This window comes from Rhinopithecus roxellana, chromosome 4 (genome assembly GCF_007565055.1).
Source record: "Rhinopithecus roxellana isolate Shanxi Qingling chromosome 4, ASM756505v1, whole genome shotgun sequence".
In the NCBI taxonomy this organism is placed as follows: domain Eukaryota; kingdom Metazoa; phylum Chordata; class Mammalia; order Primates; family Cercopithecidae; genus Rhinopithecus; species Rhinopithecus roxellana.
Window position 1 is genome coordinate 12,898,719 of NC_044552.1, and position 22,493 is coordinate 12,921,211.

The 22,493-nt window shown below is 45.8% G+C and overlaps 1 protein-coding gene across 1 annotated transcript in view; it reads right to left on the reverse strand.

Annotated features, from left to right (window-relative positions):
• Nucleotides 1-22,493, reverse strand: part of RREB1 (ras responsive element binding protein 1) — a 146,659-nt gene that overhangs the window by 66,546 nt on the left and 57,620 nt on the right. Inside the window, 3 exon segments of the mRNA XM_010381707.2 lie at nucleotides 4,178-4,390; nucleotides 5,026-5,148; nucleotides 9,934-10,052. Coding sequence (XP_010380009.2) covers nucleotides 4,178-4,348 — 171 coding nt within the window. The 5' untranslated portion in view covers nucleotides 4,349-4,390; nucleotides 5,026-5,148; nucleotides 9,934-10,052.

Here is a 22,493-nt window from a genome sequence, read left to right on the forward strand (position 1 = left end):
TACTAAGTTGGGTGATTATGAGCACTTGAACTGAAAGTTCATGGAGAGGTAGAGCTGAACCCAAGGAGGCTTGCACCTGGGCAAGCTCAAGTCAGGAGAAAGCAGTGTGGAAGATGTCAGTGCTAACCCAATGGGATGGAGGGCACTGTCCCTAGGGCTGGATGCTCTGTCTAGGCTCTGGGTCATTTCCTATCCTCGGGCATCTTTCAACAGACCTCTTTTTACTTGCATTCATTTGAATGAGTTTCTGCTCCTTGCAAATAACACCAATTATTGAGCACTTACCATGTGCTAAACTCTATACAGAACCATCAGGGTTTTTTCACAACCACTAACAGACAAGTATTATTACGGATCCCATTTTCTGGACGAGGAAACTGGGGCACACAGAGGCAAGTAACCTGCCCCAAGTCAGAGAACTATCAAGTGGTAGGCACAGCATTAAAACCCAGGTCAGCTGCTCTACAGTCCATGCCCTAAACCACTATGCTATATAAAGTCTGACCAAAAGAAGGATTAACCCCAAGGCACAGAAAGGAAACACTCTTGTGGTTGCTTATGAGCGATGATTAAAATAAAAGTCACCCTGAAGACTATAAAAACAAATGGTGCCATAAACCAGACAGGTGGAATGAAGGCATGATGATGTCTAGCTCACAGCCACCTTTTCTCTCACTACTCTTCAAAGACAAACAAGTCTCATTCTGAGCAATAGGAACTTATTATTATTTTTTTTTAAATGGAGTCTCACTCTGTTGCCCAGGGCGGAGTGCAGTGGCATGATCGTGGCTCACTGCAACCTCTGCCTTCTGGGTTCAAGCGATTCTCCTGCCTCAACCTCCCAAGTAGCTGGGACTACAGGTGTGTGCTATGACGTTCGGCTAATTTTTGTATTTTTAGTAGAGACAGGGTTTTGCTACGTTGGCTGCGCTGGTCTTGAACTCCCAACCTCAGGTGATCCACCCGCCTCGGTTTCCCCAAGTGCTGGGATTACAGGCATCAGCCACCGTGCCTGGCCAAAACTTTTTTCTAATCTATGGAATTGGGTCTGAGAATTAGGTATGCTCCACATTTTCTCACTCTCAAAAGGAGTTAAGAATATGGATTCTACAAAACATGAACATCCTAGAGACAGTGGGAAAAAAAATTCCCGTTCTTACTCATTTATCATACTTCTAGTTCTGAGATATAATGGGGGGAGGGGGTGTCACACTTTCTCAGCCCAGTTCTACAACTGCAGTCGGAGTAGAGCTGGCCAAGGACCCCCATGGGGGCAGAGGTGTGGGGAGAAACAAAAGCAACAGCAACAAAATAAGATTTAACAAGGAGGGATATCTCACAGCCAGGCCAAAAGTTGGGGATGGGTTCCATCTCCGGGGTATTGTTGTCAAATTAGTAGATAGGCAGTTTTATATATATAAAATTTTAAAAGTCACCAATAGGATGTAAATACTTTTTTTTTTTTTTTTTTTTTAAAGGCCTCCAAGTGACCAGCTATGGGGAGACAAATGTTTTTTAAAAATCCTCTTGCATTCACCTTGCAATAGACAGCAGGCACACCGTGTGGCTGCTGGGGCTGACTTGTGTTGACTCTGGGGTGACTCATGAACTGACACCCCAACCTCTGAGGCTGGCAGTGCTGTGCTGCCAGCCATCATACAGGTCCACAAAATCCAAGTTATCTGGGAGGAGGTCTACAGGCCCAGATGTAATCTTTTAAAACTAACCAGTTCAAGCATGGTGGCTCACACCTGTAATCTCAGCACTTTGGGAGGCTGAGGTGGGAGGATCGCTCGAGCCCAGGAGTTTGAGACCAGCCTGGGAAAAGTTTTTTATAATTAAAAAAAAAAAAAGCAAAGCCAGATATCACAGTAATTAAGGCAGCTTACACACTTTAGCTGTATAGTTTATGAAACTAGGAATCAACCATGCTCTGGTGAGAAATAGAGATTCTGTTTATATTTAAAAAATAATAATAATAATAGTAATAATAATAAAATGAACCTCCAAGAAAAGAAAGCACTGTGATACTGGAAGAGAGGCCCTCCTGGAGAATTTTGTTTTTGTTTTTTATAAGACATGGGGGTCTCATAATATTGCCCAGGCTGGTCTTGAACCCCTGGGCTCAGGCAATCTTCCCACCTCCGCCTCCCAAGTAGCAGGGATTAGAGACATGACACCACACCCAGCACCCTAACGGAGAATTTTGAATCCAGTTATTGCAGTCATGCTGGTGGAAGGAGCACACCTCCTGAGTTGAAAGATAAAATTAGCAGCTAATGTGATAACTAACCATTCCATAATGAAACAATCTGGCACCCATGTCAGCATCCGGCTATGGCTAATCTCTCCTGGAACTCTAGGCTCACATCGATGGGACTTTCCCTGGGCTCCCTCTCTCAGCCCTCCCTGTCTAGTCCACAGGTAAGGAGCCTGCTTCCTTCTTCCCCATACTCTCTCCCCACTGACTTTTGTTTTTTGGATTAAGAACTATATTTACCAGGCTACCTCTAGCCAGAACCTCCATTTCAAAAGCAAACTCAGGATACCAGATCCCTGGAGAAGAAGGGAGGGGGGTGAAAGGCGGCCCTGCCCCACCTGCACAGCTGCCTCCTCACACCTGAAGAGGCAGCCTCCAGTTAGCATGCAAACATGGGGGGTGCTGTGGGCATCCTCCAGGGCCCTAACCACTGTCTCTGATCTGGAGGCTGGACTTGGGACAACTTGGAGCTATTTGAGGAAAAGCTCTTCCTATTACTTCCCTTGTTCCTGGTAGAGCAGAAGGATGAGGACGACAACCTTGTCTGTCTTATTCTTCCCCAAATGCCTGGCACCTGGCACAGTAGCTAGCTGGATATAGGAACTGGGTACATATTGTCCAATGGGTTGATGGATGGAGAGATGGATAGATGGACAGTCACATGAGAGTGGAAATAAACCTTTTCTTCTCAGAGCTAGCGCTCCTTCTCGACTCAGGCCACAGTCATACAGGCTGAGTATTTTCTCAGGCACCCATAGGAAGACAGGCACGAGGAGAAAAGGAAAAAAAAAGAGAGAAAGGAATCAATGTTCCAACACTAAAACATCACTGAACTCTGCCAGGTCCCCATCCTTCAGCAAGGTGTGGGAAACGCATCCTCCCCCACACTGCTGACAGGGTTTGGGGCTGGTACAACTTTTCTTGTAGGGCAAGTTGTATCAAAATCTTTAATTAAGGCTCTACTTCTAAGAATTTATAGAAAACCATCATATTAATACCCAGAGAATTCTGTATAAGGACAGCCACAGTAGGATTATTTATAAAAAAGAAAATTAGTTCACAAAAGCCCAGCAGGTTTGCTTTCTCATCCATCTCTGGTTCCTAGACAAATGCAAGACCTCCTTCTCTCCAAGGATTTAGTATAGCCTCATTAAATCAGTTAAACCAAACTTAAACACCAGGAAGTCAATTCGTATTACATGGATCCAGAGATGAAATGAGAAGTATTCATTCTCTGACTCCTTCCTCCACCTACCCTCTGTTCAACAATATGGTGCCAAGATAGCAACACCTTTTCAAGGAAATGTCCCATTTGTACATTGAAAAATCATTTTATTTCCCAGTAGAGAAGACATTAACTTTCATAACAGCATTAACCCTTCTCAATTCCACCTATTTACTTTACTGTGTTCTCCTGATCTGATGCCCAGTGAAAATTCAAGATGACTAAACAGCATCTTAAGTGGAATTATCTGAAGCCAAATTCTGTGCTTTTTCAAGGATAGAAAGCTAAACAGCAGCCCCAGCACAGGCAGTGCTTATTTGCTATCTAATCTGAAGACACTTAAAAATAGCCAGCTGTGTGAATGAGGAAACAAATCACATCACAGTACAGAAATCAGTCACATTCCCTGCCATGGCCATCACGTGAAGAAAGCTTGAGTTAAAATACAATGGTGGGGCCAAAAATAAGGGCACTTCCACCAACATCGACACCACAGCAAAGAAAACTTTCTCCACGAAAGGAAACTAACATAAGTCATGAAAATTTTGCTCTTGAAAAATGATTAAGGCCTCTGGGTATGTCCGTTTTATTCCATATTCTTCCAAGGTTTTATCATAGGAAACTGGGAAACATCTCCCAATGTTCTCATGGATTGAACCCACCAGAGGTCACCACCAGGTGTGAACACTTACCTGGTTCCTTCTGCCAATCCGATTTGGTCCTGGAGGCTTCGAGGGGGACTTGATGCCCTGGGGGCTCCCGCCATTCTCTGTGACCTTCCCTACACTCATGACCGCCGACATCATGGTGTTGATGGAAGACAGGTCTGAACCTTCCAAGCCAACGGGCGAACTTGACGTCATTGGGACAGGGGTTTAAGCTTCTAAGAAGCCTCTGCCATAAAACTGAAAATTGGAAATTGCTGATGTGATCATGGGGAAGTTTAGGCTTCTGTCACTGCCAGGGGGCACTGGCCATGGCTACTCTAATTGTAACTCAGGTCAAAAACATCCAACACTGTCTTTCTCCAGTCAAAGGCCACATTCATTCCCAGAATGATGGAAGCTTTCATCTAAACCAAGTCTCGGCACACCAAGGACTAAGTAACCTCGCTTCCCTTCTGAGTGTGCACTACCAACAGGACTCAAACTCATGAGAGGCAGGTTTCTTCACCTTTCCTAATCTGGGTTAGGCAGAAGTGGGAAAGGCCAAGCTAACAATTACAAAGCCCAGAAAGCTGCCACCCTGCCAGCACCCTCCTAAGGACCTAGACTCATTTACTACTACATAAATGTTCTAGACCTAAAACTAGTGATGAGAAACATCAGGTTTCATTTAACTCCACTGCTGCAATACAGTGATTTTGATGGGGAGCCTGAATTTTATAAGAGATTTGAGAAGCCAACGCTATCAGAGTTACAAACAAATTTCAAATTGACATATAAAAGCCTGTTTCTTAAAAATATATATATAAAGCAGGTAACATACCCTAGAAAATGGAAAGAAGAACCCCCCCCCACCACACCACACTGCTGATTACCTCCATTTTCTGACCCAACTGATAAGACTATGAAACTTCCCCCTGCTGTAGCTATCATTCACATGGAGTAGAAAATGAGTCTGTGTTGACCTTTTCTTCTTCTCTTGTTAGTATTCGTTGACACTGGAAGGGAAGCAAAGGTCCAAAGTGAGCATCTTTTCACTTAGTGAAGAAAAAACTGAAATCATTTATTTGCTATAATCTTAGACCACTATATTCACAACACTGCAAGGAGTACAAATGAGAGGCAATGTCTGCCTTTCTTTCTTCCAAAACCACATTCTGTACCTGTTTCTCAACCTTATCTTAGCCCCTACAGTACTGCCTGTTATGCACACTCCCAACAGCCAAAAGGACTCTGCAGTAAAATTTCACTTTCTGAAGCTCATATTTATATCCATACATCAAATTTTCTTTTTTTTTTTTTTTTTTTTTTTTTTGAGACAGAGTCTTGCTCTGTCGCCTGGGCTGGAGTGCAGTGGCCGGATTTCAGCTCACTGCAAGCTCCGCCTCCCGGGTTTATGACATTCTCCTGCCTCAGCCTCCGGAGTAGCTGGGACTACAGGCGCCCGCCACCTCGCCCGGCTAGTTTTTTGTATTTTTAGTAGAGACGAGGTTTCACCGTGTTAGCCAGGATGGTCTCGATCTCCTGACCTCGTGATCCGCCCATCTCGGCCTCCCAAAGTGCTGGGATTACAGGCTTGAGCCACCGCGCCCGGCCATCAAATTTTCTTTCACACTGTGCCTCAGTCCTTTGCAAGAATGCTCAGGCTCCACTTGACCCATCTCATGCCTTTACCTAAAAGTAACCAAAGACACAAAAGTTCAGGCATTCACTAAAGGCTGAGTTTAGACCCTCTCAGGACAGACCTAAAAGAAACCTGGCGACATGAAAAGAATGACCAAAGGGAAAACTATGGCCCATGGCCATGTCACAATTTACTTCTTCAGGCCCTGTGTGTTCCTTGCAACTAGAACTATTATGGCTACAGGTCCGGTCAGTAGGTATGAAGTCTACTGCTTCCCTCATTTTATCTAGGAGGATATTCTATAGCTGAAGCCCTACCATAAGGTATTAGGATATTAATATCCTATTATCTCACAATGTATGCTAATAAATTATGTAAGTCCACAACAGCAGCTGAAGATCAAGCTCATCATCTCAGCTGTAAAGAGAATGTGTAGGAACAACACAAGAAAGAATATGATTTTTCATGGCTTCCTCCTCCAACTTTAGGGGATATGACCTAGCATATGAGAAATGGTACCACCCAGAGCATTTATAAACATGCGGTACCAGCCTAAATTCTTACCAAAAGGGCAAAAGGGAATCTTACGGAAAGTATTTGTCTTGTAAAGAGACAAGATGTGCCTTCCTTGTTAACAGACATTTTGAAGATGTGAATCAAAGGGTTTTCCAACTGGTAGGTAAAAGGACTAACTGCAGAAACATACAATTTGAGACTATGGATCCAACCTCTTTGCCCACATCTTTCTCCATAAAGAGAGGAAAGCTACAGCCAAAAAAAATCTACACTCTCATCTTTCCATGACCTTTCCCCATGCTAGCAGACCCCTTAAATTTACGAAGAATTGTGCTTCAGGCCGGACACAGTTGCTCACAACTGTAATCTCAGCACTTCGGGAGGCCAAGGTGGGAGGATCACTCGAGCCCAGGAGTTTGAGACCAGCCTAGGCAACATAGCAAGACCCTATCTCTACAGATGATTTTTAAAAATTAAAAAAAAAAAAAAAAAAAAAAAAAGAAGAACTGTGCTTCAAACTTCCTGTTTTTAACTGTCTTTGAAGGTTTACTTTGGGCAATTTCTCTATAGGGAAAAAAAACGTAGACACAAAGTGCACACAAGTGTGTGCACATACTTTTTTCTTAATGGACTACTAAAAAGAGAGTCATCAGTTCCCTAGAGTTTCTGTAATCAATCACGTAATTACGTACGTGATTCATAAATGGATACCTTCAATACTGAATTCACCTCCTTTTAAATACATATATCTCCCTCATAATTTTAATGTACAGAAAATTATAACATAACTAGAAATCTATCTTTCCTGTAATTGTTACAAACTTTCCACCAATTTATACCATGAGTTTTGAAGATGATCTTGCTTTTGTCATATTACTACATTTAGAAAAGAGGGCTACTCCCAGCTACTTCAGAGGCTGAGGCGGAAGGATTGCTTGAGCCCAGGAGTTCAAGTCCAGCCTAGGCAAAACAGCAAGACCCCATCTCAAATTTTAAAAGCAAAGACAAACAAACAACAACAAAATCTATGTGTGTGTGTGTCTGTGTCTCTGTAGACAAAGAAAAGAAAAATGTGGTAGAGTTTGCTCAAGTCTGGGAACAGGTTAAACACCTTTAAGACTAAATGTAAAATTGTAAGTTATTTAAAAAAAATTCTAATTATATCATTGAATAAGGGAAGAAACTGGAGAGGAGGGAAATAATAAGTAAACTGACAAAAATATATTCACTAAACAGAGCCAAATTGCCACTAAGAATTATTTTCAGTCATGTTATCAAAGATACATTCTTACAAACTACCTAAGTATCTTAAATACAGAAAAGCCTAGCAACAGTCAGTATAGTTAATCAATGTAAGGGCTGAAAATTGCAAAAGCTTATCCCACTTGAAAAGGAGAAAAGCCTTGTTGTTTCCCGTTTTGTCTGGGCAGGAAGATATTTGCTAAATGTATTTCTTCCTTGGGGATAAAGTATGAAGTGTGACACTATCCACTGATGACACCGAGATCACTTACATTTACTTCCTTTTCCTATTTTAAGTAAATCGCAATTAAAAAAATAGAGACTCTTATCTCTAATCTGAAAGCATAATTAATAAAATGAAACTCCCAGCTACACTGTTTGAAAAAAAGAAAAGAGTCATTGGCCTCATCCCTGAGAATTTGTTCCAGAAGCAACCAACAACCAGCCCCTTGGGCTGTGACAAGATTGTACTTCAGTTTGTTCTTATGTCTTCTATTTTAGAGTTCTTCCTTCAGGACCACAGAGCAGGGCAGAAGGGGAAAAAGATGGTGCACGGCACAATGGAGCTCATTGTTCTCTGTTAGAAAAAACCCACCATAACATGTGGGCTCTTCTACATGATCATCTAACCAGAGCAAGCTGGCCAGTATTAGTTGGTCCTATCTACCCTATAACCACATCCTGGACAATTTTCGAACAACAGCCCAAACTAACCAACCTAAACCCTCTGATACTCAATCTCAGGGAATAAAAGATCATTTCTAACATTTTTATGGTCTATTCATGAAGCATTTTTTTCTTTCTGGATATTTACATTCCTAGACTTTTCATTCTTTCCTCTGTAACCTTTCTTCTCTCTGACATCACCCCAGTATTAATAATAATATATGATATTATAATAAAATAAGGCCAGGTGTGGTGGCTCACACCTGTAATCCCAGCACTTTGGAAGGCTGAGGTGGGAGGATGGCTTGAGCCCAGCAATTTGAGACAAGCCTAGGAAACATTGCAAGACCCCATCTATACAAAATAAAAATCAGCCAGGGGCGGGCACAGTGGCTCACACCTGTAATCCCAGCACTTGGGAGGCCAGGGCGGGCAGATCACCTAAGGTCAGGAGTTCGAGATCAGCCTGGCTAACATGGCAAAACCCCGTCTCTACTAAAACTACAAAAATTAGCTGGGTGTAGTGGCACATGCCTGTAATCCCAGCTACTCAGGAGGCTGAGATAGGAGAATCGCTTGAACCCAGGAGGCAGAGGTTACAGTGAGTTGAGATAGCCCCATTACAGTCCAGCCTGGGTGACACAGCCGGACTCCATCAAGAAAGACAAGAAAGAAAGAGAGGAAGACAGAAAGAAAGACAGAAGAAAGAAAGAAGAAAGAAGAAAGAAGAAAGAAGAAAGAAGAAAAGAAAGAAGAAAGAAGGGAAGGGAAGGGAAGGGAAGGGGGAGGGGGCAGGGGGGAGGGGGGAGGGGGGGAAAGAGAAGCCGGGTGTGGCAGCATGTGTCATATAGTCCCAGATACTTGGGAGGCCAAGTGGGAAGATCACAGGAGCCCAGGAGTTCAAAGCTGCAGTGAGCGATGATCACACCATTGCATTCCAGCCTAGGCGACAGAGTGAGACCCTGCCTCTTAAAAATAAGTATCACTGGTCATATTCTAATATAATCTCTTCCGACTGGAATCAGAAAGCACTGGGAAGCCAGATGAAGTTCCCAAGTCATAGATATGATCAACATTACCAAGCAGATGAACCTAGTGTTCCAGTTTTTAACACACATGGTCTGGATTTGGAGGGGAGGGAGGGAGAGAAAAGAAAAAAAAAAAAGATGTACAAAGTGTTGCTTCCTGAGACAAACCCTTGGCACCCTTTCTCATTCCACATTTCAGGCCCATCAGATCAAGAACTAACAAGTTATAGTTACAATTTCTTTCCTTTTTTTTTTTTTTTTTGTGAGACAGTCTCACTCTATTGACCAGGTTATAGTACAGTGGCACTATCTCAGCTCACCGCCAACCTCTGCCTCCCAGGTTCAAGCGATTCTCGTGCCTCAGCCTCCTGAGTAGCTGGGATTTCAGGCATGCGCCACCACGCCTGGCTAAGTTTTTGTATTTTTAATAGAGATGGGGTTTCGCCATGTTGGCCAGACTGGTCTCAAATGCCTGGCCTCAAGTGATCTGCCCGCCTCAGCCTCCTAAAGTGCTGGAATTATAGGTGTCAGCCACCGTGCCTGGCCTAGTTACAATTTCAACATGATTTTGCACCAAAGCCTCAGGAGGACCTGGAAAGGGGGACGACAATGAAAAGGGAAGTGGGGAGGGTAGGAGGGGAGGGCATGGGAAGACTCAATGTGCAACATTATTGTGACTCACTGAGAGTCAAAACCATTTCACTAACCTGTTTTCTTTGTGTTATCAAGCTGCCCTCCTTACTGGGGGGCTGAACCTGGCTGGGCCCAAAGGTGGGCAGGGTCACACCTCAGAGCCACCACTCCTGGAGCACACAGTCGGAGCAACCTACAAAAACAAGAAAAGATGATGTTAAAAGAGGATTAAGACCAGAAATGGTCCTCTGCTCAACATCACTGGGAGTCACAAATTAGGACTAGAAAACATTTCCCATCCCTTGCCTGCAATTACAAGCCAGCTGCCAGGAGCCAGGCTGATTCCATCCAGAGTTGTCCCATTAACATCCAAGTAAGAGCTTGGAGCTGAGTGTGCCTTGAACAGACAAGGACACCCCTCTCCCCCAGTCACATTTCAGCAATGTCAAGGGCAGCATAATGTAAGAATGGCTCGGACCACTGGCTCCCGGTGGAGGTGGAGCTTCGTGCATCCTAATGGCATGTTCACAGCAGACACCTACAGACTGCCAGTTTAACAAGAAGAGAAAAGCAAGGCAGCAATTAGTGCTATCAGAAACAGAGGGGAGAAAAATAAGACAGTCGAAGAAATTAAGAAATACACAACTAGCAATGGCTCATGCCTGTAATTCCAGCACTTTGGGAGGCCAAAACTGGGCAGATCGTTTAGCTCAGGAGTTCGAGACCAGCCTGGGCAACATGGTGAAACCCTGTCTCTATAAAAAATACAAACATTAGCTGGGTGTGGTGGCATGTGCCTGTAGTCCCAGCTACTCTGGAGCTGAGGTAGGAGGATGGCTTAAGCCCAGGAGGCAGAGGTTGCAGTGAGCTGAGATTGCACCACTGCACTCCAGCCTGGGCAACAGAGCCAGACCTTGTCTCAAAAAATAAATAATAAGAAATATACAACTGAACAGTGCCTTAAAGTAGAGGAGAGATGATTACATCCTCTTGCAGGTGTGAGAAGAAAGTGTTGCTAACACACGTCAAACAGGACCAAATGCAGACCTTCTCCTGTGGGGAAGATGCAGAAACCGTCTCAAATTACACATGCCCTTCAAAAGTTTGAGCAAGTCTGCTCTGGGGTGTCAAGGGCTTCAAAGCCCTGTGCTGGGAGAAAACTGGAATGCAGCATTTCCCTGAGCTACAGCATGTGGCCACATTCTCTGCTCTCAACACAGCCTCCCTCAGCTAAGGTGAAGAGCACAAAACTGGGAGAAAACTCAGAGGTAAAATAAACCCCACACGGATAACGCCGGGGGAGAAACAACTGCTTGGCATATTTTCTCACTTTTATTTCCCTTCTGGAGCTTCTAGAGACAAGCTGCCCATCTGCGCCACACAGCTGTCACCATGAACCTCAGGACTAACCCACGGGGCGGACCCTGTCCCACAGAAGGGGAGAGACCCTCAAACTGAACATTATGCCCCCCACCCCACTGAAAAAATCCACATACTCTATACTCAACATTTTCATTCAGTACCAGGAGGGTCAGGGACCCTAGAAACCCACCTAGGGACAGCAGGGTAAGAATCCCTGTTTTGCGTGACATATGACCTGCCCTCGTGTAAACTATGAATCAAGTCCATTTTATTAAAAATACCCATGGAGTTTTGAGAAATGCACAAACATCTTTTCAGACTATCTTCACCCATCTAAGGTGAAATTAAATATTGCCTTTTTTTTCAAAGCAAAGTTATTGTTCTTTTTTTCATATTTTAATTAATGACAAATTTTATTAGGAACAAAGCCTGGAGAGGAATAGCCCTTTGGTTTTTTTCTAGAAACTGCCAAGATCTTCAAATAAATAGCACGAGCCATAGTTTACTCATAACTAATAAAAACACACTTCAAAATAAAAAGATGTAACAAAAATTTTTAAAAAATAAATAGGCCAGGCGTGGCGGCTCACGTCTATAATCCCAGCACTTAGGGAGGCTAAGGCAGGTGGATCACCTGAGGTCAGGAGTTCATGACCAGCCTAGCCAACATGGCAAAACCCCATCTCTACTAAAAATACAAAAACTAGCTGAACATCATGGCGCACGCCTGCAATCCCAGCTACTTGGGAGACTGAGGCAGGAGAATCACTTGAACCCGGGAGCCGGAGGTTACAGTGAGCCGAGATTGCGCCTCTGCACTCCAGCCTGGACGACAGAGTGAGAATCCATCTCAAAAAAAACACATAAACACAATAAACACACTTCGGAGTGAGAACAAGTGTCTGGAATTAAAACTTTCTAGCATATAGCTAAGACTTCCATTAAAATTTAGAACTGCTACTTCCCCTTCATTCCATTTTATTTCCCTTCATTTTAAAAAGACATCTCAAAAAAAGGTCCACCGAGTAGCTTCCGGGAAGCCACAGGATAGCAAGGGGGAGAGGATGGTTTTAAAGAAAGAGGGCTAGGCTGAGAGTCTTGACCTTGAAACACCCATCCCCTTGCCCTTGGGTGTAAATGATTTGAATATTGAGAATGTCTTGCAATATAAAGCCAGAGTTCACTAGGCTGTTTGTTTTGGGTTCTATTAGGCCTGAGGGAGTTGCAGAGCTTGAAGAGTGGAAAAGTACAAAAGAGTTATTAGAAGAAACTTTGAGATACCCCTCAGCTCCACCAACAGTGCCTCACGGAAAAAAAAAAAAAAGTAAAAGAAAGACTACTAGCACCCTAAAGATGACTCCCATAGGTGAAATGTGACAGAAAGGCTGGATCTGGTTGTTGGTGGAGGCTGCTGAATTTCTGGATTTGCACTCCCACAAGGTTTATGCAAAGCCAATGGAGGCAGGAGGACTAAGAGAGGGCGGAAGTCCCTCTGTCGGGGGAGGGAAAGGCCAGCCCCCAAGCCCCGGGGAGATAAGGGACAATGCTATGTAAAGCCAGAAACAGAAGATTAGGGGCAGGTCTCCAGGTCTAAGGAGAGAGCAATGAAAAGATGAACGATAAGGGCTGCATCCCAGCTTCTGAAAAATCGGAGGGTTTCTTTCCTTTTTTTTTTTTTTTTTTGAGATGTAGTCTCACTCTGTCACCAAGGCTGCAGTGCAGTGGCACAATCTGCAACCTCTGCCTCCCTGGTTCAGGTGATTCTTGTGCCTCAAGCCTCCTGGGTAGCTGGGATTACAGGCGTGTGTGCCACCACGCCCGGCTAACTTTAATTTTTGCATTTTTAGTTGAGACTAAAATTGGGTTTTTAGGGTTTCGCCATGTTGCCCAGGCTGGTCTTGAACTCCTGGCCTCAAGTGATCCACCCATCTCAGCCTCCCAAAGTGCTGGGATTATAAGCAAAAACCTGAAGGGTTTTTCCCCCCCGTGTTTTTGAGATAGTCTGATTCTGTCACCCAGGATGGAGTGCAGTGATGTGATCTTGGCTCACTGCAACCTCCGCCTCCTGGGTTCAAGTGATTCTCATATCTCAGTGTGCACCACCATGCCCAGCTAATTTTTGTATTTTTAATAGAGACAGGGTTTCGCCATGTTTGCCAGGGTGGTCTCAAACTCCTGACCTAAGGCGATCCAACCACCTCGGCTTCACAAAGTGTTGGGATTACAGGCATGAGCCACCGCGCCCAGCCTCCTCAGGGTTCTTGAAGTGAAATCTAAACTCTGTCCTAAGGCCCCCAGGAAATGTGGAATAAGTTTAGATGCCTAGGATGATGGTTGAGGCCCTGAAAAAAATGTTTCCACAGATGACAGAACAGTAGGTTTTACAACATTTGACCAGGAGGGGCACAGTGCAGAGCCTCCACAATGCCCACAAATACTTAGGATGGCTGATGCATGCTGTGTAAGAGCCTAGTTAACCAGTTCAGGCCAACCCAGGACAGGCTAAAAGTTTGAGTTAACAGTTCAGACACTAAAATGGTCTGAGCCAGGAGGGAGCTTAACAAATAGCAAAGGCATCTCTTGAAGGACGGGCTGAGTCTTGGCTAGGCTGGGGACAGAATCAAACCAGGCTAAATGTTCCACGAGGGCCATGCCTGTTCTGCCTGCAAAGCTCGGGGCAAAACAGTCTCTTCTCACCACCTCACATGTGCTCTGAAGGCTGAGACAGCTGTGATGACGGCTTTGAGTTCCAGAAAGTTGATGTGTTTCTTGGCTTAGGGTCCAGGCTATGCCTTGGATAGGGCGGCAACCCATGAAAGTCACCCCCCCCCCCCCACCGCCACTGCCACCACCAACCCGTGGCTGGCACAGGCTTTGGTAAGACAGGAGCCTTAGCGTGTCACACAGCGCCTCTCAGCATCTAAGCAGGCCCCTACACCATGGGGCACTGGGAGCTGCTTCAGCCAACTCTGATCTTCTCTTCCTGGGTGAGAAGGGACTCCTAAGAGATTGGGGGGAGCTGGGCATGGTGGCTCACGCCTATAATCCCAGCATTTTGGGACGGAGAGGCAGGAGAATCACTTGAGGTTAGGAGTTCAAGACCAGCCTGGGCAACACAAAACCCATCTTTGATAAAGAAAAAAAAAAAAAAAGAGGTGGGCAGGGGATGTATCCCTTGGTACAGGCCATATTCAAGACAAAAGTGCAGAGGTGAAGGGGGGCAGCAAACTTGGGACCCAAGACATACGTCAGCCTCCTCTTTGGGTGTCTTCTGAGCTCCAGAACATTTCTATACTCTCATCCTCTGAAGATTACAGCAAGCCAGGCACAGTGGCTCATGCCTCTAATCCCACCACTTTGGGAGGCCAAGTGGGAAGATCACTTAAGACCAGGAGTTTGAGACCAGCTTGGGCAATGAAGTAAGACCACATCTCTACCAGAAATTCAAATATTAGGCAGGTATAGTGGCACCCTCCTGCAGTCCCAGCTACTTGGGAGGCTGAGGCAGGAGGATTGCATGAGCCCAGGAGTTCGAAGCTGCACTGAGCTAGAATGATGCCACCGTACTCAAGCCTGGTCAACAGCGCAAGACTCTTATCTCAAAAAACAACAACAACAACAAAAAAGACTAATCGTCAGGCTCTTTAACCTGCCATTCAATGGTCTCCATGCTCTGGCCTCAGTCTACCTTCTGGCCCCGTTGCACACCAGTCCCCATGGTTACCCTCTCTGCTCAGTTCCTTGCCCCAGAATATCTGCCTGCACTCCTCTCCTGACCCCATCCCTCACAGCCATGTTCCACATGACTCCCACCCATGGCTCTTGGTTCCAAATTCCAGGACACACCTCTAATTCTGCCATCAGAATCATGGCTAACAATTTTTGAGCACCACGTGCCACATGCATTGTCTCATTTAATCCTTATAACAACCACCATGAGGATTGTTCCCACTGTACAGCCATAAAAACAAAGGTTGAGAAACAAACACTTGTCTCCAAGATCCTAGAGCTGCTGTGTGGTAGAACAATGTCATAAATCCAGTTTCTGACCTCTGTTAAATTTCTTCTGGAAAAGTGTGTGACTCCTGGCCCATGGCTGGAGAGCACACGTGCGCTCCCTTAGTCACATTCTCTGACTTCTAGTAATCTCGCTCTGCATCACTGCTGCCCTTCCAGATGCTCAGCACCTGGCTTTCCATTTCCATCCCGGTCAACACAGGAAGGAGGAGTGCTCTCCTCCCCCTTCACCTCTGCCTTCCTCTCCTTGGCAGGAGGTAAAACTGGACTTCCACCTCAGTCTAAAAGGTTCGCTGCAGCGGGCAAGAGTTTGGAAACACTACGCTTGCTCTGCAAAGTGATGGGACACTTCACGTTTTATACCCTTGTGTTCTAGAAGCAGCCAAGCAAGGTAGGCTCTGCCTGAATCCTGAACAGTCCAGTCCTATCTGATGAGCTGACTTTGCAGAGAAGATCCACCAACACAATGCAGGGAGAGATTAACTACTACAGACCCTCCACCAAACCTCAAGGGCAGAAGCATCCAGCCCTTTATTGGAAAGGCAAATTCTCAGTCCCACCTCAGGCCTACTGAATCAGAAACCCTCTGGGGGCTGGCGCAGCAGTGTAAGTTTCTGAGTTAACAGCTCTCTAGAGGCTTCCATCCAGCCCTGAGAACCAGCTCATGAAGAAGCCCAGGATCTTCCTGAAAATCTTTCTTTAGTGAAGATTTGGGAGAAGCTGCTTGGCTTATCATACACCTCCAGAGCAAAAACCAAGGCCCTGGATCAGAGACAAAGATCCCCATTTCTAACTTTGGCTTTATCTACCACAACAAAAAATAATAATAAATAAGGGACAGGGAGGAATGAATCTATGCAGGGCTTCCTCAGGAACAAAAACACATCAGAGGTAGGCTTCAGACAGGCAAGGCCAGCCTGCAGTGGATGGCTGGCAAAACCACATGGGCCTGGGCCTTCAAGCAGCCCTGGACACTAAAAGCCTTCTCTCCAGCAAACAGCAGTTGCCAAGCCTGTGCTACTTCCCAAAAAACTCCTTGGAGGGGGTTGTGGAATCACCTCCAAACCTGAGCCCTTCAGCCAGGATTCCTGGTGGCCCTGGGTACTCTCCCTCGCCTCTCTGCTGCTCCCGGGCAGTGAGGAGTGAGCAACAAGGTGCAGGTGACGGGAGAGCAGTTAGGGAGATGACTTCAAGGGGAGACACGCAGCCCTGAGGTTCCCTCTGACAGCCTTAGAAATTGCTCACTGTCTACTACAGTTTATCTCTTAATGGGACCAGAGAGTGGAGGAAGAAAAATCAGAGGTCATTCTCACAGGCCAGGGTGTCTGCTCCTTACTCTGACTAGGTTTCAGATACTCGGTTGGTCTTGACCTGGAGCATTTTATTAGAAATAACACAAGCTACTGATGCTCCTTTTCAAAAGCAATGTTGGTTGTTCCGAGGTAAAGGAAAACTTCAATATTTTGTCAAGTGTGGAGGAGGGAGCAGCTTAGTGCAGAGTAATAGTTCCATGCAGGAAGCAGCTTCTCTTAAAAAATCACTTGGACATTCAAATTACTACATTACATATAACTTCAGCAGGGAGGCACACGTTGACTGGGAAGACAGGGTCCCTGCCTACCAAACTTATCTATGTCAGTCAGATTGAGTATTTAAAACATGAACCATGGGAGAGCTGGGGAGATTCTCTGGACAATGCCAGATAAAACCATCCCGTGGTACCCCATTCTTCTTCCTGCACCTCTCTGCAAGGCTCTGTGCTTCTTTAAGGGAAGGAAATGGGGCACAGTCGCAATGATAAGCTTTCCTGCTAGTACATGAGGACTATGAAGAAGCTGACTCCACTTCTTGTAGCTCTTCTCCAGGGAGCATGTCTTCCTGCCAGGATCTAACTACTGCCAGATTTGCAAGGCCAAGACACAGCTGCTAAATGGCAGCCATTTGTCACACAGCACCCTGCTCCCCTGGGAGGGGACACAGCAGCCCTCGGCGCTCAGCTGTGGGAAGAGTTGAGTCCCTGGCCCTTTCCCCAAAAAAGCCAGACTTTTCCTAAACATTGTTTCTCAGCCTGCCTGCCAGGACCTGGTATTTCATCATTTTCTTGCCTAACTTAGCAGAAACGTGTATCATCCTCTACTCTGGGTGGCCAAGGTGGGCTATGCTGTAATAAGGAAGCACCCATGCTGGACCACAGGGGTGGAGGGCCCACAGGTCACCCTCACCTACCCCTAGGGCAGGGCAGGGTCTCCTGGGCCAAGGTTAAAGATGACCCTGCAGGGGATTAAGTTGAGCAGCTCCCCTGCCCTGTCCCACCCTAAGATCTGCTCTCCTGGCTTATCAAGTAGACACAGGTACAAGAAAGGGTAGGGAGAGGCCTCTCCAACCCACCTTGGTTGAGGAATTTGAAAACAGAAAAGAATGTTGCTGTAAGTAACAGAAAACGGGATTCAACTCAGAGTATACTGGAAATCTAATGTGCATCCAATTTTATTTATTCCAGAGCACCCCTTCCCTGATAACCTGGGGCACTGGTACTTGTGACACAAACTCCATGCCAGAAATATGCTAGCCACTTTACATATATTTAATCCTCCCCCAAATCTTGGAAGGTAATGATTAGGCTATTTGCTAGATATAGCACAGTTTTTAAAGGGCAGAGCCAGGAGTCTAGCCTGGGATTGTCTGACTCCAAAAATCTTGTACTTTCCACTGTACTACAAGAAGGGTCTTCGAAAAACCATTCAGAGAAGGGTCATTAGCAAGCTAGAGGATTGGGAAACCAAGTCAAGGGGAAAACTGGAAAGGCTAACAGAATGAAGACAAGAGCCAGCTACAAAAGCTACAGGACTGGTGTGTGGAAGAGGGGCACACTCATTGCACGGGTCCACCATAGAAGGAACGAGGCACAAACAAGCAACTCTGGAGCTCCACGATTCTTTAAACCAGAGTTTTGAACTAAGCCCTCAGATGGATAGAGGCCAGATAAGGTAATGAGCTTGCTGTCACCAGGAGTCTTCAAGCAGAGGGTAGGTAACCCTCTGCTTGAAGGTTAGTAAAAAGCAAACAAAAAACCCCAGTCCAGCAATGGGTGGGAGACCTGGTTGGAAGACTCTTCTGACTTCCAGATTCTGCACTTCTAAGGGGACAATCTATTTTGCATAACACTTGTCCTCTCTGCATAATACCTTAAGATTCCAAAAGCATGTGCAAGAATAAATAATTACAGCATAACTTAAAAAGTACATGACATGGGGAATCTTTTTTTTTTTTTTTTCCCAGACGGAGTCTCACTGTGTCACCCAGGCTGGAGTGCAGTGGCATGATTTTGGCTCACTGCAACCTCTGCCTCCTGGGTTCAAGCGATTCTCCTGCCTCAGTGTCCTGAGTAGCTGGGATTATAGGCGTGCACCACCACACCTGGCTAATTTTGTATTTTTAGTAAAGGTGGGGTTTCACCATGTTGGCCAGGCTGGTTTCAAACTCCTGAACTCAACTGATCCTCCCGCCTCGGCCTCCCAAAGTGTTGCGAACACAGGTGGGAGCCACTGTGCTCAGCCTGACATGGGGAGTCTTAAATCTTGGCCTGGAAACTCAGCTTGCCTTCAATGGAGCCACCAAACTCTGAGCCTCAGTTCTCCCGGCTGGAAAATGAAGCTGGTAACACTGCCCTCCCTACCTTACAATATAGATTCAAAGGAGTGCTTATTAAAATACTTAACAAACATTGTGATATCCTCCAGCGTGCGAGCTATTGATGCTACACTATTTATCCTCCAACATTCCAGGCAGTCCCTGGGCTGATTCTCCCAACTCCTCAATTCACCCATCTGCTTCCCCTATTAGATTGCCAAAGCTCTGAAGGCAGGAGCTCAGCTTGACAGTCTTCTAAAAAAATTCCTGTCCCCAGCGGGGTGCGGTGGCTCACGCCTGTAATCTCAGCACTTTGGGAGGCCGAGGCAGATGGATTGCCTAAGGTCAGAAGTTCAAGACCAGCCTGGCCAACATTGTAAAACCCCATCTCTACTAAAAATATAAAAAATTAGCTGTGCGTGGTGGCAGGTACCTGTAATCCCAGCTACTTGGGAGGCTGAGGCAGAAGAATTGCTTGAACCCGGGAGCCAGAGGTTGCAGCGAACCAAGATCCATTGCACTCCAGCCTAGGCAACAAGTGCAAAACTCCATCTCAAAAAAAAAAAAAAAAAAAAAAAAATTCCTGTCCCAGCCCACAAGTTGGACAATTTAAAATAATTTGGCTTTTCCCAAATGCAATCCCCTGGACAATGAGAACAGCTGCTGACACAGTTGCCATGCTATATGGCGACCAGGAAATAAAAACCCCTCTGACTTCAGTTGCTGCTGAAACCAATCCTGGTCAGCTTCACGTCTGGTTAATTACGGAAGTACACACTACTGGCTCCCACAAGGATGCAGCTCTTTCTTCCCTATATTCACCAAGTTTCTTCTCTTCCAACTAACTGCAGCACCTGAATACAGCATGGCTGACACCGTGACATTGTATGGTAGAAATGGGAGTGATCTGGACACATCTCTGAAGTGAATCTGAGTATCTTCAGTCACATTTCCAGCTTCTGGTTAAGAAGCTGGGGTAAAGTTCAGTAGCAGTTTGCATAGTTTTAGGCAATATCCTGCAACTCTTTCACAGGCCCTGAGGTCGCGGGACTGGCCTTTCTGACATGCTTGGGGAAAGGGTGCAGCAGCAACAGGATTCTCCACTTTGCCCCAGAGGACGAGCTGCAAGCTAAGCAATCCCAGGGCAGGTGGTTTACCTTAAATCTGGGCTTCGAATTCCCAGAATTCAGGATGACACTCCTTAGAAAACCAAAATGACTTGTGGAAGATAAAAGTGTTTGAAATGCTTCTCCCCTAACAGCTTACTTAGAGAAGGCAGTGGAAGGAGGAGATCACATCTTTCCTCGCCCATTGGAAAAGTGGTCAGCTGTGGTCAAAATTTCACAGTGCGTAATCAGACATTACAAACCGTCAGCTGGCAATGACTGTGTGCGGTGAAGTGACCATGCCCAGATCCCAGGAGCTGGATGGGCTGCCCTCTATGCCATGTAACAGAAAACCTTCTAACCCCTCACCCCCAAATTCACCTCTAAGAAAAGTATTTACTACTGTGCATATGAAGGAAAACAAATGCTCTGAGATACACGTGGTTGATAAGTGTTTATCTCAAGCTAGCCAACCAAAAACACTGGCAAGTAAATGTTTTTCTTAAAGTAAACTGAGCAAACCAAAAATGACTAGCAGGCAGGATGGGCCTTTTCGGAAAGCCCATGTACAGCTGGGAGAGGAGGTGGCATGTTCCTGGACCAGCAGAAGCACCTTGGAAGGAGGGGGCCAGGGCCAGGGGCTGGCAGTGGGGGTGGGGAGGGGGATTCATGCAGTCCTGGAGGAAGTGGGAGGCACACAGGCTCTCCAGGCGGTGATGAGTTCACAACTGCACTCCCTGGGGGGTCTAACTGCACAAAGGGCCGCCCCCTCCACAGCCCAGCGGGACCTGAAACAAGCATCACGTCCCCAAGCACACTTGTTCATTTGCTTTGGATTGAGCTCACATAGGGCACTGAACATGCCCAGGCTCTTAAGTGTGGGTTCACATTTATAAGCCCCACCCTGAAAAACAGATAACCCCTTTGCAAGCCCCCAAACTCCCCCCAAATGTTACAAAGAACAGGAAGGAAAACTGAAAAGGAAAGACAGACACCAGCAGGACGGTCTCTTCCTTCAAACTCTTTCATACCTGGGCAATACTTGGGCCAACACCAGACGTACAACTAAGAGGAGACGCGCACACTTCAGAGAAGCAGAGCTGCCCTGCCTGCTCATCTGCTCAGTCCAAGGACAGCTGGACACGTCCACCCAGTCCCCATGGGTCAGGCACACCTCAACAGAGAAGATCTCTGTAGCACTCAGACATGAAAATCCAAGCTGATGCCCATTTAACCTAAGCAGTATGTAATGGGAACATTCTCAATCAAAAGCCTACTTCTACCAATGTTTTCGTGACATGAAATTGTTTTGGCATACTTGTGAAACCAAGTCCTGCTTCTCAGAATTCTTCAACACGCTTGTGATGATAAAAATGAGGCATGCCTTGCTCACTACCTTTAATTTACTTGAATGCATGTGACAAAGGCACCTTCATGTTGTTGAAAAAGAACATCCCTACTCTTTCCTTTTATCTTCCCTTAACAGTTTGCTATCCAGTGATAGGAGGGGCCTAGTCTCCAACAGTCCACACTTTTATCTCCTGCTGACCACAGGAAGGCAAGGGCTGGACTTCCTGCAGCTCGCCTAGAGGGGCTGTTTGAGTTGTTTAAAATACTTGCCTCCAGAGCCTCTTGGAACAATGCCCAAGCAACACCTACCCGGCATCCATTGCAGCTCCAACTCTAACAGCCTTCAAGTCCAACAGATAGCACTCCTTGTGCCTCTGTGTGGGAGAGGCCAATGCTTCCAAGAAGAGAACTTACTTTCAGGGCTCACTTAGATATCTGCTTTCTGTCTGCAGCAAACACAAGTGCTATCTTCATCAAAGTCCAGAAACCCCAGAAGTTAGTTACAGTAGCTCAAGTTAAATGCAGTTTACACTACTATTCTTAAAATAATTCAGTGGCATTTACTAGCATCTTTTAACCACTGGAACTAAAAGCAGAACACCATGTCCTTGCACAAGCAAATGGCCTGAAATACACTGGACCCCTCAGCTGTGGAGCGAGGTCAGGTCATGGTCTTTGACGTTCCTCCCAGCCCTAACTCTGTGCCTGAGATTTGACTCTGTGGGGATGTCTAGGTGTTTTTAGGTTCAGACTCAAAAGCACTTCCATACCTGTCACACAGAGCTTTGCTGTGAATATCCAGGACTCAGTATAGCAGCAAAATCCACTCTTTTGTGCATCAATCAAGAGGGTTGTGAGGCTGTGGGTGCCACTTATTGGATGGGATGCCCTGAGGGAATTCACACACCAGTGGACAGAGTTCCTGATTCCCTGCCATCCAAGGGTAGGAGTTTCATTTTCTTGGCATCTCATCAGCATATGTGAGGTTAATGTATTCAGAAAATGATGAAATCAGACATTTACCACAGTCCCCCTGGAGTTCCTTTCTGGGATACAAAAGATCTTCCTGAAATCAATTAAGGAAAGGAGAAATTTCCTTGCCCAAATACCTACCAATGAACCCCTAACAGTCACACAGGTAAGAGAGCCGGGTCGGGAGAAGGAGATGG